The following is a 26,439-nucleotide window of genomic DNA, read 5'->3' as shown; positions in this document are numbered from 1 at the left end:
CTCACCATCTCCACTGTTCTGTTTTGCTCTCCCTGCTTCCACGCACGCTCTCCCGCTGATCCGTGTTCACAGAGCCCAGAGTGATCTTCTTAAATGTAATTCAGGTCACCTTACTCTCAGGCTGAAAACCCTCCAAGGGCTTTGCGTTGTACTTAGAATAAAATAAAGTAAAATAAAAATCCAGCCTCCCTGCTGGAATACCAGGACCTGACCCGCTGACTCTCTGGCCTCTTCTTTCTCTGACCCCCTTCTAACCACACCAGATAGTTGTGTACACATGCCAGACTCCTTCCTGTCCTGGAGACTAGGCACACGGTGCCCCATGCCTATAGCGGAACAGCTCTCCAGGCAGAGGGAGGGAACAACCAGTGCAAAGGCCCGAAGACCAGAACAAGGTTGTGTTTTCGGGATTGGAAAGAAGGAAGGCCATGGTGGCCAGATCATGTGGGGCCATGAGAACCACAGTAGAAAGGTCAGATTTTCTGCTAAGCGCCATGAGGGGTTTTAGCAGAGGAGTGATGCGGAGAGTAGACTAGGAAGGCAAGACAGGAAGTGAAGGTGGGAAGCCACGGCTAGTTTGTGCCTGACACACGGTAAGCATGCATAGTACTTGTTGAATAAATGATTCCTAAAATAGAAGCTAGGCCCAAACACAAAAGTTGGAGGTAGAAAGAACCATGCTTGTGGTAAAATTTCTCTGACCGAGCAGCCCTCATGTTCTTGGGTCATCAAACATGGGACGGGCAATACCTTCCTCACACTTTACCTCCCAAAGTGTTAGGACAGTGCACTGGACAGTCTTCCCCAGGTGAGGGAGGGGGCACAGGGACTGTCATCAGAGCAGAGTGGCCCGTGTCACTGCTGTGGTGCAGTGCAGGGTGCCTGGGCTAGGGTGCTGCTGTGGTAGGGGGATCTCTGGAGTTAGGGCTTTTGATGTATGTCTCTGATGTGTTTGTCTTTTGCTTGCCTCCCTGCCTCTCTTGTTGCATTCCTGCCTGGGAGTTGTCAGAGGACAAGGACGCATCTCCCTGACATTTGCTTCCTTTGGAAGCCTGCCTTGCTGTCAGTCAACAGTGAGGCCATGAGGTGACATTTCTGACTTAGGATCAGGATGAAGTACAAGCATTATGGTACTTCCAAGGTGCATGATCATCTTTGCCTTTTAAAAATCAGAACTTTTTTTTTTCTGATTATGTTCATTTTGTATATTTATCATATACAATTTGGAAGGTGTAGAAAAGTGAAAGCGCCAAATAAAATACCACCTATATGCCAACTACCAGAAATATATTAAAACATTAGCAGTTGTTATATTTCTCATTTACAAGGAATACAAAATTGTGTATGTACTTAAAAATTTTTTTTAATGTTTATTTTTTGAGAAAGAGACAGAATGTGAGCAGAGAGGAGCAGAGAGAGAGGGGGACACAGAATCCAAAGCAGGCTCCGGGCTCTGAGCTGTCAGCACAGACCCCAATGTGGGGCTCAAACTCATGAACTCTGAGATCATGACCTGAGCTGAAATCGGGGATTAACTCACTGAGTTACCCAGGTGCCCTTAAAACTATATATTTTTTTTTAAATTTTTTTTTCAATGTTTATTTATTTTTGGGACAGAGAGAGACAGAGCATGAACGGGGGAGGGGCAGAGAGAGAGGGAGACACAGAATCGGAAACAGGCTCCAGGCTCTGAGCCATCAGCCCAGAGCCTGACGCGGGGCTCGAACTCACGGACCGCGAGATCATGACCTGGCTGAAGTCGGACGCTTAACCGACTGCGCCACCCAGGCGCCCCAAAACTATATATTTTTAAAATAGGATACACAGGGGTGCCTGGCTGGCTCAGTCGGTAGAGCATGCGACTCCTGATCTTGGGGTTGTGAGTTTGAGCCCCACATTGGGGCTGACTTTTAAAAAAATAGGACACACACACACACACACACACACACACACACACACACACACATATAATACATGTGTATTTCCATATGGTATCCAGATGGATACTGTTCTAGTATATTGTAACTTTTTTAAAGCTACGTCTTTATTGGATATATAACTGTTTCCAGTTTTTCACTATCATAAATAATGTGATGAACGTCTTTGTGAATCAGCTTTTGTATTTGTCTCTGATTATTTGCTTAGTGTTAATTCCTGGATGTGGAAAATTTTAAGATCCCTGACAATACTACCAAATGGTACCGAATTATTTCAACAGCATTGTGTGATCTCACAATGTAGATCTCACCACACTCTGTGTATCACCAGGGATTTTGATTAAAACACGGTACCCTTCTCCTGTCTTTCTTTTTCACCCAGATGTCTTCAGATAGTGGTGTGTCTGTGTGTGTGTATGTTGGGTGTGGTCAATCACAGCATCTCTCTACTAACCCTATATCCGGAAGCTGCTGGGGCTCCACCTTATCCTCTGGTCTGAAGCAAGTTGAAGAGAGGATGTTTCAGTGGGTGACTGATTCTGCAGGGTGTCTGACCGGCAGGAAGTGTGGTGGATGCTGCTGGTGGAGGTGGGTTCCTCCAGAGCAGGCAGCAAGCTCTCCACTGTGTTGTGTTAGCGTGGCTACATCTGGGCAGGGAGGCATCCGAGCCAAGTGCTTTGGGCAAAGTGGCCAGGCAGAAGGGCAACACGAGTATTTTAGAAGGAACTGTCATGCAAAATTTGGGATGGAGCAAGAGAACACCACAGGGACCTCATAAATGAGAGCCATTGCATTGGCAATATTGATCCTTTAAATTTTGGCATACTGGGCAAAATTAGATTTCAGTTTGGGGTCTATAAGAACATCTTGAGAATTCTCTTTATGTTCAGAGAATCCTAGACTCTCCAGGTTTGAAGGGAACTTTAAAAAGCTGTCTTTATTCATTAAATGGCAGGCTTGTCTCAAAAATAAGTAGGGAAAGGGGCTGTCACTCTTTTGCCTCATTTACCCTGGTTGATTTCCAGTCAGAGTCAGTAAATTTCACTTTGCTCTCAGAAACTTTTGGTCTCTTTGTTCAGGACATGATGCAAGATCCGAGGTCACCTTAGATTAGGAGATATGTGACAAATCCAGACACTTCCAATTGAGTGATATGACTGGCTGCATTTTCACAGACGTGGTTTTTCCTAGAAAGGTTCTGGAAACCAGTGAAACAATTAGACAACCATGATAGTGACAGAGCTCTAGTTGGGGCTGGAAATGGTGCTCTAGCAATGTGGAGTGGCCAGAGGTGGGGGCTGGTCCAGAAGGTTCAGGATCAAGTTTTGGCTCTGCCACTTAGATACGGGGTAACTTTGGGCATATTGCTTCCTTCTCTGGGCCTCCATTTCTTTATCTGTGAAATGACGGATTGGCCATCTGATGCCAAAAGCTTCATTCCTGAGGGTCCCAGTTTTATCCTGTGAATACCTCCTGACTTCCCTGATGTTGAGCTGAAGTGTGAAGAGACTCTACATCTGGCTTCTTAGCTCAGGGTCAGGAGCTGTGGTGCCTATGTGAGGGACGAGGAAGGATACCTCACAGTGGGTCTTCATGTGCACCTGTGGGCCTGCTAGACCTCTAGCTCCTTGAGAGGAGGCACAGGTCATATTCATCTTTGGCCTTGGCCCAGGGAGCATCTATCCAACTTGTGGCTGCCACCCACTGCCCAGGTAGTATTACAGCAGCACCTGCACCACCATGTGACCTAGGGCTCCTGTCATAAGATCTCTTAAGGAGCTAGAAAGGCCATCTCTGAAGCCTACAGAGACTGTTAAAAATGGACACATTCCTTTTGCTTTATACGTTGGTTCTGGGATACTTGAGCTTTGCAGTATTATGCAGGCTTTCCTGTCACGTAGGAATGTTTGAGGAAAGCTAACAGGTCTGGTGGTATGGCAGGCAGGCTCTGTGCTCCCAGTTCCTGTGGTTGTGGGGGCCTCAGGGGAGGCTCTGATCTCACTGGAGACCCTGAATAACAGCAGCCTCCGTGTCTCTTCTGGGAAGGAGCTGAGCTACTGGAAGCGAGGAGATGGATATGATACCTTTGACAGACTTCTGTTCAATATCTTTGATAAGTTAGGATAAGAAGTCCAGGGAGGAAGACAGGTGACAAGAAGAAGGTGGAGGCCAAGGTCAAGCTGTCTAGCTGACCCTGTGCCATGTTGGGCCATGTGCATTGAAGCAGTCATATTGGAGGAGGGAATAGTGAACATATAGGAGAGAGACGCCTGGTTGGAATCTGGTAGGATGTTGTTCTTTGTGCAAGGTCATGATTGGTGATTATCACAAATCAGGCTAGTATTGAAAACTACTCTATTTTCCTTCCCTGGATGGTAGGGGGAGATGGAAACAGCTTCAACGTGGGGATGAATTTCACTCCTGAGCCTCTGGGGCCACCAGGACTTTCGTTGTGCCATGCAGTGAGACTTTTTCTGGGGTCATCTGTTGCTAGGATATGTATAAGAGCCCTCTGGCTTTGCAGTCACAGACCTGGGGAGGTCCTGGCTTGGGTGTCATACAGCCTCAGTTTAAACTCCCAACAGTACCACTTGCAAGCTGTGGGACCTTGGTAGGTTACTCAGTCTCTCTGTGCCTTCAGTTTCCCATCTGTCAGATGGGCTATTAATGGGCCCTACTCAGGAATGTAAGGGTCATATAGCCTCTGTAAAACAGACTGCTTGTTGCTGGGCAGGAGAGCTCTGTAAATACTGGCCACGATGATGCTTCTGAAACCATTGCCTGTTTATACTGACCTTTGGACTGATGACAACACCCTCTTCACCTCCAGGTTCAGTGGATGGGGGACAAGTTCTGAATGCAAAGGGGTCAGGTCTATCTTCCAAGGACATTTGCTACTTGGTCCCCCTCCCCTTCCCCGGGCCCCCCAAACCTCACTTCTTGGTATTCCTAGAACTTTCTCTCCATCCTTAGCTTCCAATGCAGGGAGGAAAGAGCACAATTTGAAGATTTTAAGTCAGAACAACTAAGTGCCACCTGTCCAGCCCTCACCTGCAGTTATCTGCGGAGACCAGATTAATGCACGTGAAGCAGTAAGGATTCAGTAAAAATGGTATGTGAGGTGTGACTCCAAAGTAATAAACCTTTAAAATCAGTCATGCTAGGACTTCTGTTGTCAAAGGGTACTCTCCTTCAGGTCAGAATTTTTGGAGGTTATTGACACATACCTCAAAAAGCATTCGAAGGAGCTGGGAGCCCCCTTTAGAGCCAGTGCCTGGGCCACAAGCAACTCATTGGTGTTTCTTTGTACTTCTCCATCATCCTGGATCCAAAATGGGGTCACCTATCTCGATCCCCTGCATCAGTCACTAAATTGGGCTTGGAATTTTTGTGTGTTTCCAGAATAATCCAAATCTATTATCAAGGGATGAAAATGTGTCCTTATTCAGTAAACTCAAAAATACTCCTCAGGCGCTGTTGAAGATTGTAGAGAATTTTAGGAAACAGTCTGAGGAGTAACAGTGTTGTTGGATTAAATAAGATCTTAATGGGGTTTCTTTGAAGAAGACCATATTCATTGGTAGGTGAATTCCTGTGGTTGGTTAGGAATTATTTATAGTATAGCTGTGCCTTATGGTAACGGAGTGCTGCTGTCTACAGCCACAGGCGGAGGTCGGGCAGAGAGATGCCAGTGGTGGCTCAAGAACTCTGACAGGGTCTTAACCCCTTTGCTTTCTAGCTGTGTGGCAGGGGGCAGCTGCCTAATGTCCCTGGGTCTTACTTTCCCTATGTTAGAAATGGGGCTAATGCTATCTATCCTGCTTCCTAGACAAGGCTTCCGAGGAGGAGCAAATATAATTATGACCACAAAGGCATGTTTAAATGTAGACACAGCGAGTAATTTGAGTCAGAATACAATGAACTTACTGTGCCCTGGGCCAGGCATCCCATCTCTGGGCCTGTTTGCATATCTGTAAAATGGCGAGGATACTCCCAGCTCCATCCACCTCACAGTGCTATCATAGGGGTGAGATGGAAACTCATCTTCGTGGACAGGCTTTGTGAACACGCACGTGCTGTGTATTTGGGAATGCCTCCGGCATTATTATTACTCTAAGTGAGGTGGCCTTTGTGGAGCAGGTAGGTGCAGGCGGATGTGTAGAAAGTAGGAGAGGAAGGGGAGAGAGGGACAGCATTCTGGGATGTCTCACTGGCCTGTTGTCAGTCCTCCATCTCTGTCCTCTCAGCTGCCTCTGGTCTTGGTGGCTAGCTCTTTCTCATCCTCTGTCCCACCCAACCAGTAGGATGTTCTTCACAGGCCTGCCCTTGGCCTTCTACCTGCAGCTCGGTTCAGTGAGTGTTTACTGAGTCCTCCCAGGAGCCACGGTCTCTCCTAAGGGACATAGAAATATGATTGAATATGTTATAATTGTACAACAAGTTAAAACAGTAGTCAAGAAGGAGCGAGTTCTCTATGGAAAAAGCTTCTTGGGAGTGGTGTTCCCTGAGCCACTTGTGAGAAAGCAGTCAGATTTTGCCAAGGCCCAAGGGAAAGGGAGCAGGGCACTTAGGTAGGGAGGTCCACAAAACAGAGAGGCACAGAGGGAAGACATATCATGGCTTCACCTGTTTTCTCTGAGGAGGTGATTCCCACAACTATCTTTCTTCTCTTCAGATACCCAGTCCGATTTCTTCAGCCACCTGCCAAACATTTGCACAGTTGTGCTTCACTTTCAACACAACAGATAATGGTTATAAGTGCAGACATGTCATCTCCCCCCTCCTCTGCCCCCCCCCAGAACCTGTCCTTCCTTTGCTTGTTTATGGTCCCGTTAATTTCTCAGTCACACATTCAGAATCTCAGCCGTCTTTGTCTCGCGGCTTTTTCTCACTCACATGGGATCACCACCGACTCTTCCCTTTGTCACTTTCTTTCTTCTTCTGAATCCTGTCCATACTCTTAATTCCTTTCGGACAGTGGGCAGCGTGGGCTGCCGGGATGTAACGTCCCCATTCAGGTCCTGAAACTGCAGTTTGGATCCAGGGGTCCTGGGAGACACCCTGGAAGCCTGCCTGAGGAGCCCTGCCTGTGTCTTTCTGGCTCTCCCTCTCAGAGTATGTTGCCATGCCTCTGTAGCTCTGTCTTCATCTTGTGCTTGCCATTCTTATCCTTCATTCTTTTTCTATTTCTGTATTATTATTATTATTATTATTATTATTATTATTTTAGATATTTTATATTGAAGGCCTTTGGAGTCAGACAGACCTGGGCTGGGATCCCAGTGTATTATTTGTGGGATCCTTGAGCATCTGTTTGATCTCTCGACACCTCAGTTTCCTTATCAAAAAAAATGGGGACAATAATGGTGCCCACCTGCCAGGGTTGTGGTGAGGATTAACTGGGACAGTCCATGTGCAATGCCTGGCATGGTGCCTGCAGCGTGTATCTGGGCTGCTGTCATTATCCTCATCCTCGTCTTCGTCGTAATGAGCCTACTCTGGCATTCTCCTCCCTAGCTCTACTCTCTCCTCCTCTCTCTGTATGTTTCTCCCTTTCTTTCTACTCCCTCTATTTTATATCTTTTTCTTAACTGGCTATAGCATACAACTGACTTTAAAAATATTGGTTATATTTGAGGGGCGCCTGGGTGGCACAGTTAAGTGTGGTTTCGGCCCAGGTCATGACCTCACATGTGTGTGTGTGTTGGAACCCCACATCAGGCCTTGCGCTGACAGCCATCGGCAGAGCCTGCTTGGGATTCTCAATCTCTCTCTCTCTCTCTCCTTTTCTCTCTGTGTCTCCCCCACTCACACTTGTCTCTGTCTCTCTCAAAATAAATAAATAAACTTAAAAAATCTAAAATCTAAAAAATGTATATATTACATATATATATATAATATATATATATATGTATATATTACATATATATATAATATATATATATATATATATATATATATATATATACACATATTGCTTGTATTTGAATCGAGTGTCAAGTTTCCCAACTTAGTTGTAAAGGCCTATTGATAAACCTTTCATTTATGTCTCTAAATAGGTTTTATGTATGCACCCCCACAGGCTCCCAGTGGCCCACGGTGAGAGCACCCCTTTCTGGGGCTGGCAGTGACAGCCGCGGCCTCCTCCCTTCCCTTCCCCCACCTGGCCCCGCGGGCCCTTTGTGCTGCAGCATCGTTCCACTGTGTACATTTTCTAACACTGTAAGCCTTCCAGACAAATGATGTTTCTATGATTTCCTTAGAGTCCTGGGCCCCTTCACACAGGTCTACGGAACAAATTATGGCAGAACTTAACAAAAGTCAGGTGGCCGCATTTCATGTCATTCGACCTCCCCGCCTCCCTCCCACCTCCCCTCTTCCTCCTCGGAACCAGGATGTTTTTCCTTGCCTTTTTATTGTTTCATCAAGCTGGCAGGCCTCCTTTGGTGGGGCTCTGCCACCGGGCTTCCTCTCTGGGTGTGAGTGAATGTTAGGGTGACAATACAGGAGACAGGCCCGCTTCCCTGCCCACCCCCCCAACTTCGTCTTCAGGCGCCACAGAGGCCCCCTTCTCAAAACCACCTCTGCTGAGCCACCTCTCAGCCCCTCCACGGGCTGTTTATCTTTCAAAGAATGAGAAGGGCAAAGAAAACTGAGGCACCAGATAGATAAATGCCCACAGGGACAAGATAGCCTTCCCACCCCCCTCAAACAGCCTTTTTGTTTACCAATTTAATTAACTGGGAATCTTCTGACATGACCCTTGGGCTATTTTTCAAAGCCTCCTTTTTTTTTTTAATCCTATGGAATTATTTTTAAAGCAAGGAACTTGAGGTCACATCAGAGTCCTTCACCTTCTTCTCCTGCCTAGGGTTAGGCTGCTTCCCTCCTTAGCACCCTCAGGCCACCTCAGAGGTGATTCTGTTTCTGGAAGCCCGCGGGACTCCGGACTTTGGGGAGGGGGCGAGGGGGAGGGTCCTGGCCAGCCCCACCCTGGGTCATGGGTCACGGCTCAGTCCCACAAGCCTGCCTTTTTCCCCAGAGGATACTCAGCTAGACAAAAGCAGACTCTCACAAGGAGGAGAGGATAATATGCCTTGTAAATTTTATACTTTTCATTACTAGACGCTGTTCCTGGGGGACCTGTTTTTAAAAATCAGATCATTGGAGGGGCGCCTGGGTGGCTCAGTCGGTTAAGGGTCCCACTTTGGCCCAGGTCATGATTTCACAGTTCGTGGGTTCGAGCCCCGCATTGGGCTCTGTGCTGATGGCTCAGAGCCTGGAGCCTGCTTCGGATTCTGTGTCTCCCTCTCTCTCTGCCCCTACCCCGCTCACGCTCTTTCTCTCTCTCCTTCAGAAATAAACGTTAAAAAAAATCAGATCACTGGGTCTCAGGTCCAAACACTTCTTAATGTGTATGGTTTTTCTTAGGGCTGCTCCTTTCAGGGCAAGAACAAGGAAGGAAATGAAACTCCCCGAGAGCCCTGGACAGTCCAGATCGAGGGCTGCCTTTTGTTCACACAAACTCATTTGGCTCCTAAACGTCCTCCACCCAGAATCATTACATCCGCAGTAGTGTTTCAAAACACAGCCCTGAGCAGCCGCACTGAGTAGGCGGCTGCCCTCTGGTGAGGTCGCAGCCACCTTCCCTCCATGTCCCCAAGGTTCCTGCCTACCCCCAGATATCCCACCTGCTGGCCATCCGGCAGGAAATCCCCCTGGTTTGTTGGATTCCTGGGGTGGAGGCCGTGATCTGGAGAGAGAGTGCAACCCTGAAAGCGAGGATGGGATTCTTGTCCCAAACCTGCACCCAGGATACCTTCTCTGCCCAGCTCCCTAGCTTCTCTGCCTACCAAACTTCCAGGATACCTTCTCTGCCTAGCTGGGCCTCTTCTCACACACCCACGGCACTGGCATCTGCATCACAGGAATTTATTAACCCCATTCAGCTCTCTTGGAAGTGATAGGCCCCTTGAGGCAGAATCCACAGTGTCTTGTGTGTGGTTGATGCTCAGTAAATATATTTTTTATCTATTTTTAAGGGTACAAGTTATTGGCATTGAGTACATTCACAGTGTTGTACTACCATCACCACCATGAATTTCCAGAACTGTTTCATTATCCCAAATGGGAACTCATTAGGTAATGACTCCTCATTCCTCCCTCTCCCCAGCCTCTGCTAATCTCTATTCTCCTTTTTGTCTCTATGACTTTACCTATTACAGGTACCTCATGTAAGTGGAATCATATAATATTTGTTCTTTTGTGACTGGCTTTTTTCACCTAGCATGACGTCTTCAAGGTTCATTCATGCAGTGTATGTCAGATTTCCTTCCTTTTTAAGGCCAAGTGACATTCTCTTGCATGTATGTAGCACATTTTGCTCATCTAGTCATCCATCAATGGGCATTTGGGTTGCTTCAACCTTTTGGCTATTGTGAATAATACTGCTGTCAACATGGGTGTACAAATATCTCTTTGATTCTCTGCCTTTAGTTCTTTTGTGTATGTCCCTAGCAGTGGAATTACTGGATCATATGGCAATTCTATGTTTAAGTTTTTGAGGAATGACCAAACTGTTTCCTACCGTGGCTGTGCCAGTTTATATTCCTACCAGCAATGCACGGAAGTTCCAATTTCTCTTAAGTTCTCGTCAACACCTACTTTCCTTTCTTTTTCTTTTCCTTTTTTTTTTTTTTTCCTTGATAATAGCTGTCCTAATGAGTATGAAAGTAAACAGTCTTTTGAATTTATAAATGCCACCCACTGGACGTATTATGGACCTGGAGCTATTATTGTCCCTCTTGGACCCCGGTCCTGTCTGAGGGTCAGATTAGTTCGTTGCTATGGTCCCTAAGGGCAGGGGTCACTTTCAGAGAGGGATGGGGGCACCAAGGACAACCCAGGCAATTTCCCAACTTTGGCCAGAATGCATGATGCAAAGCACTGGATGTTAGCTAGCGAAGCAGGCTACATGCCATAAATTAGTTTGGGAAGAGTTGGCTGAGCTCCTGTCTTCTCAGTCCTCACTGGCTTCATTTGGGTGTGGTTAACTAGGAAAGACACCAGAAAGAAAGGGCTGGGCTCTGGTCTCCATCCTGCCACTTAGTTCTGGGTTATTCTAGGCATGTGACCTTAGTACTGAGTCTTAGCCTTCTGTTCCTAAAATGGGGTAAGAATTCCTATCTTGCTTGCCATGCAGAATGTCAGGACCCAACAGGATAATTTAGCCCCCTGAAATTATCAAGTAAAGAAGCGCTTTGCAGATTGTAAACATGTGGGATTTCTTAATTTGATCTCTGAGAATAGGGGCAAAATTCTATCCTCCTATAAAGTTCCAGTGGACAATGTCCTGCTCCTCTTGTGGTTTACAGCCATCTACCATACCAAAAGGGGGATTAAAAAGGGAGTTTTTTCATTTCAGTTCTAGTCCTGTGTGAGCAATTGAATCTGAGAAAAATCTCTAAAAATTATAAAGAAATTCACTATCATTGGTATGAGAACCCATGCTAGCACATGCAGTCATGTGGCTAGAAAGCACCCAGCTCTCCCATGTGTTCCCCAAGTTGAGGGATCCCAGGAAAGCTCTGAGGGGGAGCCAGAAACAGGGAATTCACAGCTGGAGGAGGGGGGGAGTCAGTGTCTTACTTTTCCAGAACGTTCTCTCATGAGACTTAACCCCTAACAATCTGAGTTTCATCTTCTCTTTGCCACGTGACACTCCGGAAAGTCCCGGGGACTCTGGTTGACTATCCTCTGGCCTTTCCACAGGCCTGGCCCGTGCCTCTCTGTGGTGTCTCGGCACTCATTGCCTTGCTGGCTCCTACTTCAATTCATCCTATCCTTCCCTGGTCCTCTGTGTCTCCTTCACTGACTCTTCCTCTCCCTCTGATTCAAGGTTCCCCTTAATTCAGTCCTCGACCATCACTTTTCCCTTCATACTCCATCTCCTCATCCCTCTTCCTAATTGACAGTCCCAAATTTTTAACGGCCTGTCAGACATTTCCAGTGGGAAGTTATAATGTCACCCCTCACTTCATATTTTGAAAACAGGCTTTTCTTGTCTCTCAAACTCATTCTCCATTCTGCCTCCACTCTTTATTATTATTCTTTTCATTACTCATGAAAATTATCTCTGAGAAGCTGCTTTAGAGGTCTTCTTGCTCAGTGTTCCTGCTAATAAGTGCAGCTATCATCAAACCAAATCCGTCTGATTCCAAAGCCCCTGTGCCACAGGCTAGGTCGCTCCTCTTAGGGAGGAGCAGGACATTGCTAATGGATTTGAGACCGGGGTTTGAAGACCAGGGGGATGTTGTTCCCTGACCAATGCCTTAAAGCTCCATGTCACAGAATAAGCTGGGATGTGAGGGAACAAGAGCTGGGTTCAGATTGTGAATCTGCCGTTCAGTGCATGACCTTGAACAACCACTTAATCTTTCTGCCCTTCTTCCCGGGTGCCATGATACCCACTTAACCAGCTGTCATTCTCATTAAATGAGATAAATGCCCTTGAAAACATTTAGCACGTGGTAAGCACTGAGTAGCTATTTGTGAAATCTGATTCTAAATGGAGGGAAATGAAAATAAAGGGATCCTGCTTTAACTCTGTGACATAGGGCCCACAGGAGTGGTTGACAGTGCAATGTGGGGGCGGGCTGGGCCCTCTGGGAGGAAATTGCCTCTTTGGATGACACAGCATACTCCCTGTACACACCCACTCCACTGCTCAGAAACAATGCATGTTGAAAAACCCCAAATCATGGGGTGGGTGGTGAGGAGTTGACTCTATAGCAGCTGCTAATTAGGAAATCCTACTCCCAGGCTGTGCTAGCATCCCTGATGTTGGTTCACAAACAGATGTTTTAGAACATGAAGACACTACAGAAGTGGAAGTTGTCAACTTGGGGGAAAAAACAGGCAAAGCAATGAAACTGTCTTGACACAGGGGGCTGAGTGCAGAGGGAAGGACGGTATTTCCAGCTCAAATATACCTGGGAGGTTGGGACATCTCACCTCCATTATGAGGCTGGTTGGTGTGGCTCAGTTGCCGTGGGATGTGAGTGAGGTTGAGCAAGTACCTCTGACTATCTGGGGAGAGGGATGGGTGAGGTGAGGAGAGCCAGCCTCAGAGGCTGCCCGTGAGTGTCCAGTAGGGCACAGGGTCTTCATCCTCCTTCTCCAGCCCAGACTCCGAAGCCTGAGGTGTACCTTCTTTCCATTTCTCCAAGGCCATTTCTCTTCTCTGCCAAGAGTCAGAGCAGGTTCTGGATTCTCCCCCTGCAAGTGTTAGGTCCCTGCTGACTCCTAGCCGCTTTACTCTAAATTTCTCTCCCACTCGGGGTTTACCCCTGTGCTGAACAGGGAGCTACGCCAAAACCAAAATTCAACCACAGTACTCCTAAACAACTCAGGGCTTCTGAAGGGATTCATCCTTGGATCTCAATAAATATTTTAGCACTGGACTCATTGTTCCCCCCCCAAGATACAGCATGGAATCATGTCAAGCACTTGCATGTTCACAATCAAAAGATTGTGAATGGGTGGCAGAGTGGGTGGGCTGGGGTGCTGCATGGTTAATTAATCCCCTTCTGAAGAGTAGTTGTTAGGCAATAAAGAAGTAGAGGGACATCCAGAGTTCAACAGCAGGCAGTGGAATACTATTCTTTTGGAACCCTGGGCCAGTGACATCAGGGGCTTATGCCAGAGGTGGGCCTGGCTCTCACCCTGTGCCCTCCTAGTTCTCCCTGCATCTGCTGGCAGAGTGTCCTGGAGCAAAGCCACAGCGAGGCCCCAGCTCACGGAGCCCACCTCAGTCCTTTCAGGGGGTGCACCCCTAGCTTCCAGCAGAACTTGTACCTCTGCAACTAGCTCTGCTCTGCTGCCTGGAGAGGGGTTGGTTAGCAGTGCCTGCCAAAGTCATGTCCAAATCTGTCCGTTCACATTGAGAGACCTAGACCCCTTGAACAGCTGCAATGGGTGTAGCACTCACTACGGACCAGATAGTCTTTGACACTCTCACGTGTGTGTACTGTGTCACAGCCCAGTGAGGTAGGTGCTGTCATTATCCCCCTGTTACAGATGAAGAAGCCAAGGCAGAGAAATTACATATGTCACCCAAGGTCATACGGCATGTACGTGGTAGAACCAGAAGTCTAACACAGACAGCCTGACTTTAGCCAGTTTGTATGTTACCCACTGCTTCTCTTGTTAAGTAAGTACTGAATTTCTATATCCAGACAGGGAGCTGGAGGCAGGCTCTTTTCCTTTTAGATGAGAGAGTCTCCACATAGAGAACACAGATTCTCAAGGTGGGGTAAACAGGTGACTTTCCCCGTCATGTGTTCCGGGGGGAAGAAAGGGAAACATCCCCAGAAGAAGAGAGACGGTAAAGGTAAGAATTTCTGATCAATCCAGGTGGCTATGGCACCTGCAACTGAGGGAAAGAGGGTAGAGGTGGCATCATAAGCCCACAGGTCCCTAACGCCTGCAGGGCCCAGCAGTGGCAGTACTGACCAGGGGTGTGTTCAGTCTCTAGTTGCTGTGGACAGATGGTCATCCCCTTGATCAGGCCACCAGCTATGGCCACAGCTGGTGCTGAGTGGTTAGGTACCCAGAGGCTGGTTGTCCAGACACAGGTAAACTCATCAGTCCTTCAGCTGGGTGCTCAAGGCCACTCACAATGCTTATGTTTCAGAAATAGCTGTATTATGAGCAAGTTGCATGAGCCACCTTTATATCGAAAGTCTACATGCTTTACCTACCTTAGGGAGCAGTCTAGGGACCAAAGAAAGCCCCTTATAAGAAGGCTTCCAGACCTAGAGTCCTTTTACCAAGATACCAACTTTTTTGTTCTTTTTCTTAGGAGATGCTTTTTTTTTTTTTTAAGTTTATTTTTAGGAATCTCTACACTCAACATGGGGCTTGAACTCACAGCCCTGAGATCAAGAGTCGCATGCTCTACCAAGTGAGCCAAGCCAGGCACCCCAGGAGATGCAGGTTTTTAAACAGATATATATGTATATATATGTTTATGTGTATATATATATATATATGCATATTTATTTATGTTTATATATATATATTTTTAATGTTTATTTTCTTTTTGAGAGAGAGAGCATGAGTAGGAGAGGCAGAGAGAGGGAGAGAGAATCCCAAGCAGGCTCCGTGCTGTCAGTGCAGAGCTAAATGCAGGGCTCAGACTCACAAACTGTAAGATCATGACCTGAGCCGAAATCAAGAGTTGCATGCTTAACACCTGAGCCACCCAGGTGCCCTTAAACGCATCTATTTTTAATAGCAAGGTCATATGGTACATGCCATTTTTTAATTTATATTTTTAATTAACTGTACAGGGTGAACATAGTACATATCTAAAACTGTATCAATAATATATTTTGGTCAGCCCTTTAAAATCTTGTTGTGTTATAATTACTTACAAGTTCCTATTGCAGAAATTTAGGTTGTTTCCAATTTTCATTATTACAAACAATGCTGTGGTAAACTTCCCTGTGCCTGAATCTGTGCACATCCTTAAGAATTTCCTTGAAATTAATTTCCAGAAATGGAATTCCTGGGTCGAAATATATGCCTATTTTTAAGACTTTTGCAATGGAATGCGGAATTTCTCACCAGAATGTGCCAGTTACATTGTTACTGGTGTTGTGTGGAGGTGCCAGTCTGCTATGCCCGCAGTGACACTACATCTTATCATTTTTTGAGTCTTTGCCAATTTGATAGGCAAACAAATTTATATAAAAAGTTGAAAAAAAGACTTTTCTAGTTTACATTTGTATTTTATTTCTTTCCAACAATACTGTCATGTATTTATTCTCAAATTATACATTTTCTTCTGTGAATCACATATTCATGTTCTTTGTGAGATGTACATCTTAGGAATTTTTTTAAGCTTATTTACTTTGAGAGAAAGAGTGGGGGAGAGGGGTCAGAGAGAGAGGGAGAGAGAGAACCACAAGCGGGCTTCGTGCTGTCAGGGCAGAGCCCAGTGTGGGGCTCAAACTCATAACCGTGAGATCATGACCTGAGCCAAAATCTAGTCAGACCCTTAACCTTAGACTGAGCCACCCAGGTGCCCCATACATCTTAGGACTTTGAAAAACTTCACGTGTTAGGAATGCTAAACTTTTATCATCCGCTGCAGGCATTTACCCTGGCTCGTTATCTAACTTCTTTGAATTTAAATTCTTATTTTTTATCAAACTCATACATAGTTTAAAGATCAAATATGTTTTATAAGGCTATTATAAAAAACCCTGACCACTCCTACCACCAATCATTTTCCACTTCTCAGAATCAACCACTTTCGACCCTTTTAACAAGCTCTTTTAGTAATCCTGCCCATACCTCTCAGTAACATGCTTAAATTGCTATTTGTTGATTCATTGTTTTGGTTTTAGGCAATATTAATTAGTTTCTCTCAATGGAAATTTCATATTACTGCAAGCTCTACCAGTTGGAAGTGATACACTCTCTTTCTATTCTTCAGGGTCAGCTTGAGGAACTTGAAAATGCATTTTTTACACAGCTTAGAGTCACCCTTCAACACAACATGATTCTGGGTACGCCCTCCTGACTTCTGTGCTATTGTTATCCATGGTTTGCTCTATCTTGTTTTATTAATCCCACAAATGAGAAATTATTTTATAAATTCAACGTTGCTTTAGATTTATGCACATATTTACCATTTTCTTTGCTCATTATATCTTCTTGCCTCTTCTAGCTTTTATCTAGCATTGTTTTTCTTGCTGGACATAAAATTCTCCCTAATTTCCTTTTGTGGAGGTGGTTGATAAACTGAAATTTGACTGAAAATGTTTCTTTTTTGAAAGAGAGTCTCAGGATATTTTTCAAAGATAGTTTTACTGAATGTACAATATTTACCCACTGGTTTTGGACTTCCATTGTTGCTGTTGAGAAATCAGCTGTTAGTCTAATTGTCATCTTCTATACATGATTTGTCATTTTCCCTGTTCTGGTTGTTTTTAAGATGTACCTTGTCTGTGGTTTTCTGCAGTTTGACTATGATGTGAGTTTATATTTCTGTACTATTTTGTTTTCTAAGGATTTGTTGGGCTTCCTTAGTTTGAGGGAAATTCTCAGCCATTACCTTTTTGAATATCGCCATTTCTCTCTTTTCTCTCTTCTCCACCTAGAACTCCAGTTGTATATATATTGGACTTTCTCACTCCTATCTTCCTTGTCTCTTCCTCTCTTTTTCATATTTTCTATCTTTTTATATCATCTGGGTGTTCTCTCATCATCTGTCTTGTAATTATTAGTTCTTTTTTCAGTCGTATCTAAATCTGTCAAGTTTCCTAGTTTCAATCATTATATTTTATTCATTTTTAGAATTTCCATTTAGAGTTCTTTCACTTCTTTTGGCCATTATTTATAGTCTCTCTTTCTCTCATTTTTAGTTTCTTATTTCTTTTTATGTATTTTATATACTTACATTCTTTGACTGATATTTCCAGCATTTGAAGGCTTTGCCTATCTAGGTTGCTGACTTTTACCCACTGATGCCTTTTTTCCTTTTATATTTTGTGCTTTTTTTTAAAATTTTTTTAATGTTTATTTATTTTTGAGACAGAGAGAGACAGAGACAGAGCATGAATGGGGGAGGGGCAGAGAGAGAGGGAGACACAGAATCGGAAGCAGGCTCCAGGCTCTGAGCCATCAGCCCAGAGCCTGATGTGGGGCTCGAACTCACGAACTGTGAGATCGTGACCTGAGCTGAAGTCGGACGCTCAACCGACTGAGCCACCCAGGCGCCCCTATATTTTGTGCTTTTTGACAGTGATCTCTTATTCCTTAGAATTTTATCAATGAATGATAAAATCGGATTGAAGGTATGTTCATTTAGAGAGCATCCACATTTATTTCTGCAAAGCAAGAGGCACTGTGTATCCGAACCACTTTTCCTTCACACTAATGGGGTATATGTGGGTACACATATGTGCATGTGTATTTGAGATATGATTTACATACCATAAAATGCACCCTCTTAAAGTATATAATTTAGTGGTTTTAGTATATTCACAAAGTTCAAGACCACCTTTAAAATGTATCCTTGGCTTGAGGTTTAGAACTTACAAGTATTGTGAGTTTGTGCTGCATACCCACATGAGGGCTACCTTTCTGGTTACAAATTCTTGAGTGAGATTTATTTTCCTTCATCTAAAACCAAGATCAAAGGCCACTTTTCCCTGCTGGCCCCCTTCTGCAGGGCAGATTTTTTTCTCCCTATGTGTCTGACACCCATAGTATAGCCCTAGTCCCAGATTTATACAGTCTGAGTTTCCTCTCAGACTCTCTCCTTAAGAGTTTTGTCTCCTATCTCCTACATCCTCCTAATAATCAGACCAGAAGTTCACGCTCACAAAAGTTGAGCAGGTGCCCCCAGAGCAGCTTCTAACTGCCGAGAATTAGCTCACTTCTCTGTATTCCAGCTCTTGGTTCATGTTTGGCCTTAGAAGATGTGATTCTTTACTTGCCAACTCAGCAATGCATTTAGAAATATTTTGTAAAACATATTTTATTTAGTATATTTCGTTTATAGTGGTAGGATGATTTGGGACAATGCAAGACTATGGTCTGCCTTTTTTGTTTTGTTTATAGGGTACATTTTCTTTTTCCTTCTTCCATCTTTTGTCACCCCTCCAGGGAGATAGCATGGTTCAGTGCGACTCATGTCTTGTCTTTATGTGGCCATTCCGTACCTTCTAAAGACTGCAGTGGAACTCCTAGGGACATTCCCAGTTCTGTGAAGAAGGGCATGTTGCTGCTTCCTCAGCCATGGGCTTCCTCAGAGGCTCAACAATAGCCAAGTGTCACACTCATCTTAAGGCTATAATAGAGCAAAATTCATTTTCTTCCTTTGCTCATGGCTTACCAGCTTCCACGCATTGGTTTTGGGTCACCTCTACCTCCCCACAATCACTTTTTTTCTGGCTTCTTTTAAGAACAGTCTCTCTTCATTGTGCCCAAATGACCAGGAGGATAGAGAGAGCATCCTCAGACCCTTTCACCTTATCTGGAGAGGCCAATTTGCCTTGCAGCTCAAATAGAAAGAACAAAGGGAACATGTTGTGTGGGTCTCTGGTCTCAAGTTGAAATTGTGGACTTGGTGGCTGCCCCTGGAAACACCCCTCCAAATCCTATTTTCAGGTGAATGTGGTCCTTGCCTGTCTGGGGCTGGACCCCAGAGGAACTCAGATGCTTGGCAACGTCCCTCCCCTCTCCAGGAAGTTTCTGTTAATTATCAATTACGGGAAACAGAATAGGAAGCACAAAAGCAGCAATTCTCAAGGGATTTGGGGAGGAAAGGGTTCCTTTAGGAAAGTTTGTCAGAATCTCTTATGGAAGATTTAAAAATCACTACCCCTCCAACCCCAATAAATGAGCCATACTTCTGGTGGGAGTGGACCAGAGTGGAGGAAATGTGGAGAACCATTGACCTAGAACTGCATTGTCCAGTGTTGTAGCCACTAGCCACATGTGGCTGTTGTGCTCTTGAAGTACAGCTAGTATCATACTCTGGAATTTACAGGTGTAATACCAAAAGAAGAATGCAAAGTATCTCAATTTTTATATCAATTACATATTGAAATGCTACTATTTTGAATGTGTCAGAGTATGTAAAGTATTTATTAAAATTAATTTCCTCTGTTACTTTTAAGTTTATTTATTTTGAGAGAGAGAGAGAAAGAGAGAGAGAGAGAGCGAGAGAGAGAGAGCATGAGAAGGGGGAGGGGAGAGAGACAGGGAGAGAGAGAATCAGAATCCCAAGCAGGCTCCAAGCTGTCAATGCAGAGCCCAGCGTGGGGCTTGAAGTCATGAACTGTAAGATCACATGACCTGAGCCGAAATGAAGTCAGTCGCCCAACTGACTGAGCCACCCAGGCGCCCCTCATCTGTTACTTTTTAAAGTAAACTTACATATGTGGTTTGCATTTGTGTCTTACTTTATACATCTCTTAGTGCTGATCTAGAAGATAACTCGTTCCTTTTGGGAAAGTGTGATATTTTGAGCTGAACCATAGGTTCTGCCTGCAGCCGCTACTAGTCAGATGGCTGGCCATGTTTTGCCTGACTCATACAGATAGAAGTGACTTCATTCATTCCCACCGAGGTCTCTCAGCAGTGCTCACAGCCCCTGATCCTAAGCAGAACGAAAAATATCCTTCCCAAATGAGGAAAATAAAAATAGGTTTTTAAGGGACCCATGTAATCAGCAATAACTTTAAATGGTCCTTGTCCTCATTGCTTTCTCTAGAAACTCATTAAACTCTGTGCCCTCCAATTAGCACATGTATTTCATATTCACTTCCACATTAGCTTGGATATCCAGGGAAGTGGCTCTTAAAATGTGGTCTGTGTTTTAGTCTTGGTTTCAGGAGCTGACACCCCAGCAGTGGTGGGGCTCCCTCTTCCAAGCCGTGGCTGCGTCGTGTGCACACATCTTCAGAGTAACAAGGCACCCTCCTTGGGTTGGACTTGGGTGTCCCACCAACCTGCCCTGACTCTGAACCCCCTGCCTTGATAAATGATACCTAATCCCACAGATGGTTGCTTCTGCGCCCGGTTTACCCTCAACTTTCACCTGATCGTGATGTTTGTAACTCATGCCCTCTCTGCCATCATGTTGGGCAATATGGCAGAAAATGATCACTTCAGTATATTTCCCAACTAATCTAAATCCATCCCCTAATTTATAAATGTCAAATAACAGTCCGTACTAATAAGCAACCTTTCCTCAACACCCCTGCGCCGGAAGCGAGGGGGAACAGGAGGATTCGTTACCACGCGCTTTGTCCTGAGCACTGGGCACAGCTGAATGCTCAGGGGCTTGGGCGGGGAGCAGGCTGTCTGGTGACTTGGGCAAGGAATATGAGCCTCCGCCCCACACCTCCTCTGCCTCCCGGGCAGAGTTGGAGAAGAGCACCTACCTCGACATTGCACAAGGATTGAACAAATGAGGACATGTCGAGAACATATCCATGGTTGGCATGCACACACATGCATGATTGCTGTTACTTTTTTTTTTTTAACAAAATGAGACTATACTCTCAATTCTATTTTGAAACTTAAAAAAAAATTTTTTAATGTTTTATTTTTGAGAGAGAGTGACAGCAGGGAAGGGGCAGAGAAAGGGAGACAGAGGCTCCAAAGTGGGCTCCACACTGACAGTAGAGAGCCCAATGTGGGGCTTGAATCCACAAATTGCGAGATCATGACCTCAGCTGAAGTCGGGCAGTTAACCAACCCAGCCACCCAGGGGCCCCTGAAACCTGTTGTTTTAACTCAATAATACCTGTAAAATGTCTTTATTTTTATAACATTTTAATACCTCATCATGTCCTTTCATATGGACATAATGCAACTGGTTTAATTGATCTGCGGCTGTAGGGTTTTCAGTTTTGTTTGTTCCTTCCTTCCTTCTATTCTTCCTTCCTTTCTTTTTTGCTATTATAAACAATGACATCATGACTATCAGTGCAGCTAAATTTTTGTCCACATTCTTGAGTATTTCCTTAGGATAAATTCAAAGAAAACAAAAGCACTGCATCAAACCTATTTACATTACGAAGGTTTTGGTAATATTGCCAAATCCTTCACATGTTTTTCCAGAATTAGGCATGTCCCACCTCCCACCCCCTGCCTGCAAGAGTAGGTGTCAGGATCGAGAGCTGCCAGCTTTTACCCTCCTACCATGCAGAAGACACAATTCACAACCTTGATGCATGCGAGTGCTTCCTTCCCCCTGCTCTCACCTGACCTGCGTCCCCTGCGCCCCTCCCGGAGCCTGCCTGGATCCCAGAGCATCAGGTCCTCTCCCCTAAGCCCTGTACTGGTCTCTTTCTGTCCGTTTTCATCATTTATTCCACTTACTGTAAAATTTAATACTACATAGTATTGTTGCTACATAATTTCTCCCACTGCATTGTGAGAATAATTACTGTGTGGAAAAAAGAAAGGTGAAATTATTCTACCTGAATCCACTTCTTTACTGAGTATCTGCTCGTGGCAGACAGAGAACCAGCAGGCTCTTACTGATCCATTTTCTTATTGTTTCAGCTGTGGTAAGGAACCACTGGCCAGAAAGTAGCACCAAACCCCACATAGAAAACATCACCATTGATCAGAACCAAATGGACTTTTCAACGGTGGTCTCCAAGGAGGGCGTGATGACTCAGACCCCCAGAAAGAGCCACACTTCTTCAGATGCTCCAGAAAACTTCATTCCACAAACTGAAGCAGCAGATGCTAGAGGAAGAAATGACTCTTCCAGGAAAACAAATTTCACCATTTCCCCTGTCGGGTCTGACACAGCAACAGCTCTGACTTCCCAGAGCCTCACCAGAGGTGAGTTTGTGCCAACGATGCTCATTTCATTCATGTATGTCCGGTCCTGGAAGATGAAGTTTCTGCCAGTCTCCCTCTTCCCCATCCTGAGTGCCCATCCAAGGGTCCTGGGCTGGGGTAGCTCACCCCTGTGGCTCAGGCTCCATCTGTGGCATGCTGTGATTAAGTGAGTTATCAGCATAGACCAGCTGAGGGTGCACATTTGCCTACAGCCCCGAGCAGTCCTGGGAATTGACATTCCATGGCCAGACTGAGTCCAAAGGACACCCACTGATCATGCCCCACACCACAGCCTCAGAGATACCAGATCTGGTCTGGTAGGCTGCGTGGCTGCCCAAATGGCGGTTCCTGCTTGAATCTGCACAGCTCGGTGGCTTGCCACTTCTAGCAAAAAGTTTCAAGAAATGGCTAGGGCTGGATGTGTAAGATTTGACTGAGGAAGGGAAGACACAGAAAACTGGCACCGCTTAGGTACCTACTGTATACCAACATATCTATTCTCTCAATTCTCACCGCAAGCCAATGAGGTCACGTTATTCTCATTTTAGGAATTTGGAAACTGAAGGTAGAGATGGTAATTAATCAGAGGTGTATAGGTCAAACAGCTAATAGGTTTTAAAGCTGGGATTTGAGCCTAAGTCTGTATGTCTGAGCACGGTGGGAGGGATAGCTTAGGAGTGGGATGCACAGACCATGTGAGGAAAAGGACAGAAGTGTGGTCTTTTTGTGGAGTGGGAAGGCTGGCAGCTTCCCATGGGGGAGGATGTAAGTCACACATGGAGGAGAGGATAGTTGTGTGCATTGGGTGAGGAGGAGTCACAGAGGACTTAGAAAACCAGGCAGTTTAGATTTGGTGTTGTAGGAAGAGTCACCGAAGGTTTTTGAATAAGACAGTGACATGATTAAAGCAAATTTGGGGAGGATTCACCTGGCAGGCAGGTATAAGATGTCTGGGGTGGGAGATGGGGCAGAGTGAACCTGGCATCAGGGGGACCACCCAGGCGGACATAGAAATCCAGATGCCTGGTGCTAAGATCCATGGCCTGGTGGCCTCAGGGGTAGACAGGAAGCAATTGGTAAAGACTCTTCACAAAGGAAAATTGATACGAACTTGGTAACAGCCTAAAAGTAGAAGATGATGCCATCAAAGATGGCCCCCTGCTTTCATGAGCTTGTTGCAGGGGGTCGGGTTGAGGGACTCAATTCTATAAAGAGTACGAATGACAGTATTTTATGTTCCCTTCATGACATGATGGACACAGAGCTTAGACCTGCGCCTGATGCTGCCTGAGTTCGTTGGTCATCCAGGTTTTGGAAATTTTGTTTATGTTGAACTCAAGTAAATAATTCTGGGGCCAGCGTTATGGAATGCGAGTGATGAATCATGGTGATCAGAGTCCTATCTTTGATCCCATATCATCTGATACTTAGCTTCATTGTGCCCCTTTTAGAGTAACTTCACCACAAAATGCAGCCTTTGTTCGTGAGATCTGAAAACAGTCTTTGTCTTGGTTTGTGATCTCTCACTCAGGAGTTAATTTTTCATAGAATGAATAATTGCTCTTAATTTGTTTTCATGGAGGTCAGAGGTGATCCCACTCAAACATTATTCAGACATTTTGAAGTCTGCTGGTGGAATTTTAATTGTTGGTGTCTGCTTTCAGCATTGGGGACACTTCGCTCGCCATCCAGTTCAGGGTCAGAAGGAAGAACTGCCCCTTCTCACACTGAGAGCGGAACATCCCAAGGGTCCCTGGCAAGAGGAAAGCGGCTCCCCGAAGACGTGACCGTGCACACCCAACTGGCTGCCACTTGGGTTTTCAGCCAGGACCCTCTTCCTGCTTTAGAGATGGAAGAGGAGACCACGCTCTCTAGGAAGAGAAATTTTTCAGGACCAGCGCTCTCCAGGACACCAGCTCATTCCCCTCCCTCAGACCACCCCGGATGTGAGTGTTCCTATCCCAGTCTCACCTGCTGAAATCATTCAGAATAGAAATAATAGATGCGTACAGCTTGCTAGTAACATACCTGTCACAGGGGCCGAGGCGAGGAGACATTAAAGACAAACGCAGAGTATTTGGGGGAAAAATACCATCTGCACAATTTACCTTCATACTGAAGTTTGTCTTTAAATTTTTGTTAATGTTTATTCATATTTGAGAGGGAGAGAGTGAGGAAGGGGCAGAGAGAGAGGGAGACACAGAATCCGAAGCAGGCTCCAGGCTTTGAGCTGTCAGCACAGAGCCCGATGCAGGGCTTAAACTTATAAACTGTGAGATCATGACCCGATCCAAAGTTGGACACTTAACTGACTGGGTGGACTGAGCCACCCAGCTGCCCCTGAAGTTCGTCTTTAAAATATGTTCTCTTTAACTGCATAGGAAGGAAAATAGGAGTTGGTCAGGTGGCTGCTCTGGGCCTTTGTGTCCACCAACCCCTGCTTGTCCCCTCATCCCCTGGACACACGCACGTACACGCATCCAACAGGGACTAAGTGTTGTTGGTGTGTATCCTTTGGACCAGAGGCCACGCTCTGGGGTGAGTGGACTGGTGAGCACTGAGTCATTTGATTAGGAGTTAGATTTGTGTTGCTTCGTTACGGCCAACTTGTTTCTTGCAATGGCAAAGATAACACAGATAAACATTTTGCTAGGCGTCATAGAAAAGGAACCCAGACAGTGCAGGTGTTTGCAAAGCTGCAGCGGTGGAGAACACGCCTCCTTGCCTTTTCAGCTCCTAGTCATCGTAAGGCCCCTCTCTGGCAGTTCCATGTCTAGCCTGGAACTGTTTTCAACCTTCTCATCCTCCACGCTATCCACCTTGTCGCATTAGGTTCTCCCATACCTATCTGGTACTCAGTGTGTAATCCTCTTGAGGACACAGGCTATGTTGGTTACTTCTCTTGGGTTCCCTGCCATCCCAGGACAAGGTACAGTTGGTGAGTAATGGCGATTAGCATGTGCCCCAGTATCACAGGGCTCATCCAGCTACCGACCAAAGAGAATGCTGGAAACTCTGCCTGCCTTTTCTCTTCTCTTCTCTGAGGTTTTATTCAGAGTCTGTGCATGCCTTAGGAAGCAGCACAGAGAGGGCTGGAAATATTCTTGGAAATAGAGGTTAGACTGCCTTCAAAGTTGCCATTTCAAAATTGTTGTAGGTCACAGGTTTTTTAGAGGTACTAGGGGGTTTGGGTTTATGTCACCAGAGCAAAAACGGAACCTGGAGGTCCTTTCCGTAATGCCTATTTAAAGCAGCCAATTCCTCCTCTATATACTCTGTATACAGTTTCTGCTGACTAGGTATGTATATAATTTATGATTCATGTTTTTGGGAGATTCCTTTTAAGATTATTCTTAAACATTGGTCAGATTGGATAAAAGCTACAAGCCTTTCCAGCTGCAAAGGTCTGTGGTTCAGTGATTTACAACCAACTTTACTAAATGGTGGAAAGGAAGCATTTTCTAGGAAGCTACACTTTGATTCTGGTCAAGGTCATTTAATATTTATAATTTAAATTCAACCCACTATTGTGGTTTATTTGAAAATCAGCCTGTTTCCAATTTTACCGGACTTGACCCTGTAGTCACCTGGATTTTTCAACATTAAAAAATAGTTGGCCTTCAAATTCCTTGAGCATTCATCCTTTTAGAACCTTATGCTTTTAGGGGCGCCTGGCTGGTTCAGTCAGTAAAGCATGTGACTCTCGATCTCAGCATATAAATTTGAGCCCCACGTTGAGTGTACAGATTACCTAAAAATAAAATCTTAAAAAAAAAAAGAACGTCTTACTTTTAATTGTTGAAGAGTTCCACCATATCTTTCCTACTCCTTGAGTCTCTCACTGAGCATTTCTCTTCCTTTTCACTGAACTGGGTGTTCTGTGCTAGGTAGAGGCCCACCTCCCTCTGAGATACTAGACGCTAGGGCCCTAAGTGCTGTTAAATGAGGGAATAGCCAGGCACCCAAGACTGTCTAGATCTAGCCTGCCAGCCTCCCCTCCTCCCTGCAGGGAAGCTGAGAGGGGGACGTGCACAGAGACCTGAAGCCATATGGGAAGCAAAATTCTGCTTTTACTTTCCAATCTGGGCTACTAGCTGCTAACCCCCTAACCAGCACTCCG

The 26,439-nt window shown here is 45.3% G+C and overlaps 1 protein-coding gene across 2 annotated transcripts in view; it reads left to right on the top strand.

Moving 5' to 3' along the window:
- HEG1 (heart development protein with EGF like domains 1) overlaps positions 1–26,439 on the top strand; it is a 90,138-nt gene that overhangs the window by 6,639 nt on the left and 57,060 nt on the right. For both annotated transcript variants that reach the window (XM_043594395.1, XM_043594394.1), the window contains exons 2-3: positions 22,032–22,319; positions 23,984–24,265. In XM_043594395.1, coding sequence (XP_043450330.1) covers positions 22,032–22,319; positions 23,984–24,265 — 570 coding nt within the window. The remainder of the gene's footprint in view (positions 1–22,031; positions 22,320–23,983; positions 24,266–26,439) is intronic.

The sequence above is a fragment of the Prionailurus bengalensis genome, chromosome C2, assembly GCF_016509475.1.
Source record: "Prionailurus bengalensis isolate Pbe53 chromosome C2, Fcat_Pben_1.1_paternal_pri, whole genome shotgun sequence".
NCBI lineage: Eukaryota > Metazoa > Chordata > Mammalia > Carnivora > Felidae > Prionailurus > Prionailurus bengalensis.
Note: the sequence above shows the minus strand (reverse complement) of the source record. Positions and strands in the feature narration are given on the sequence as shown.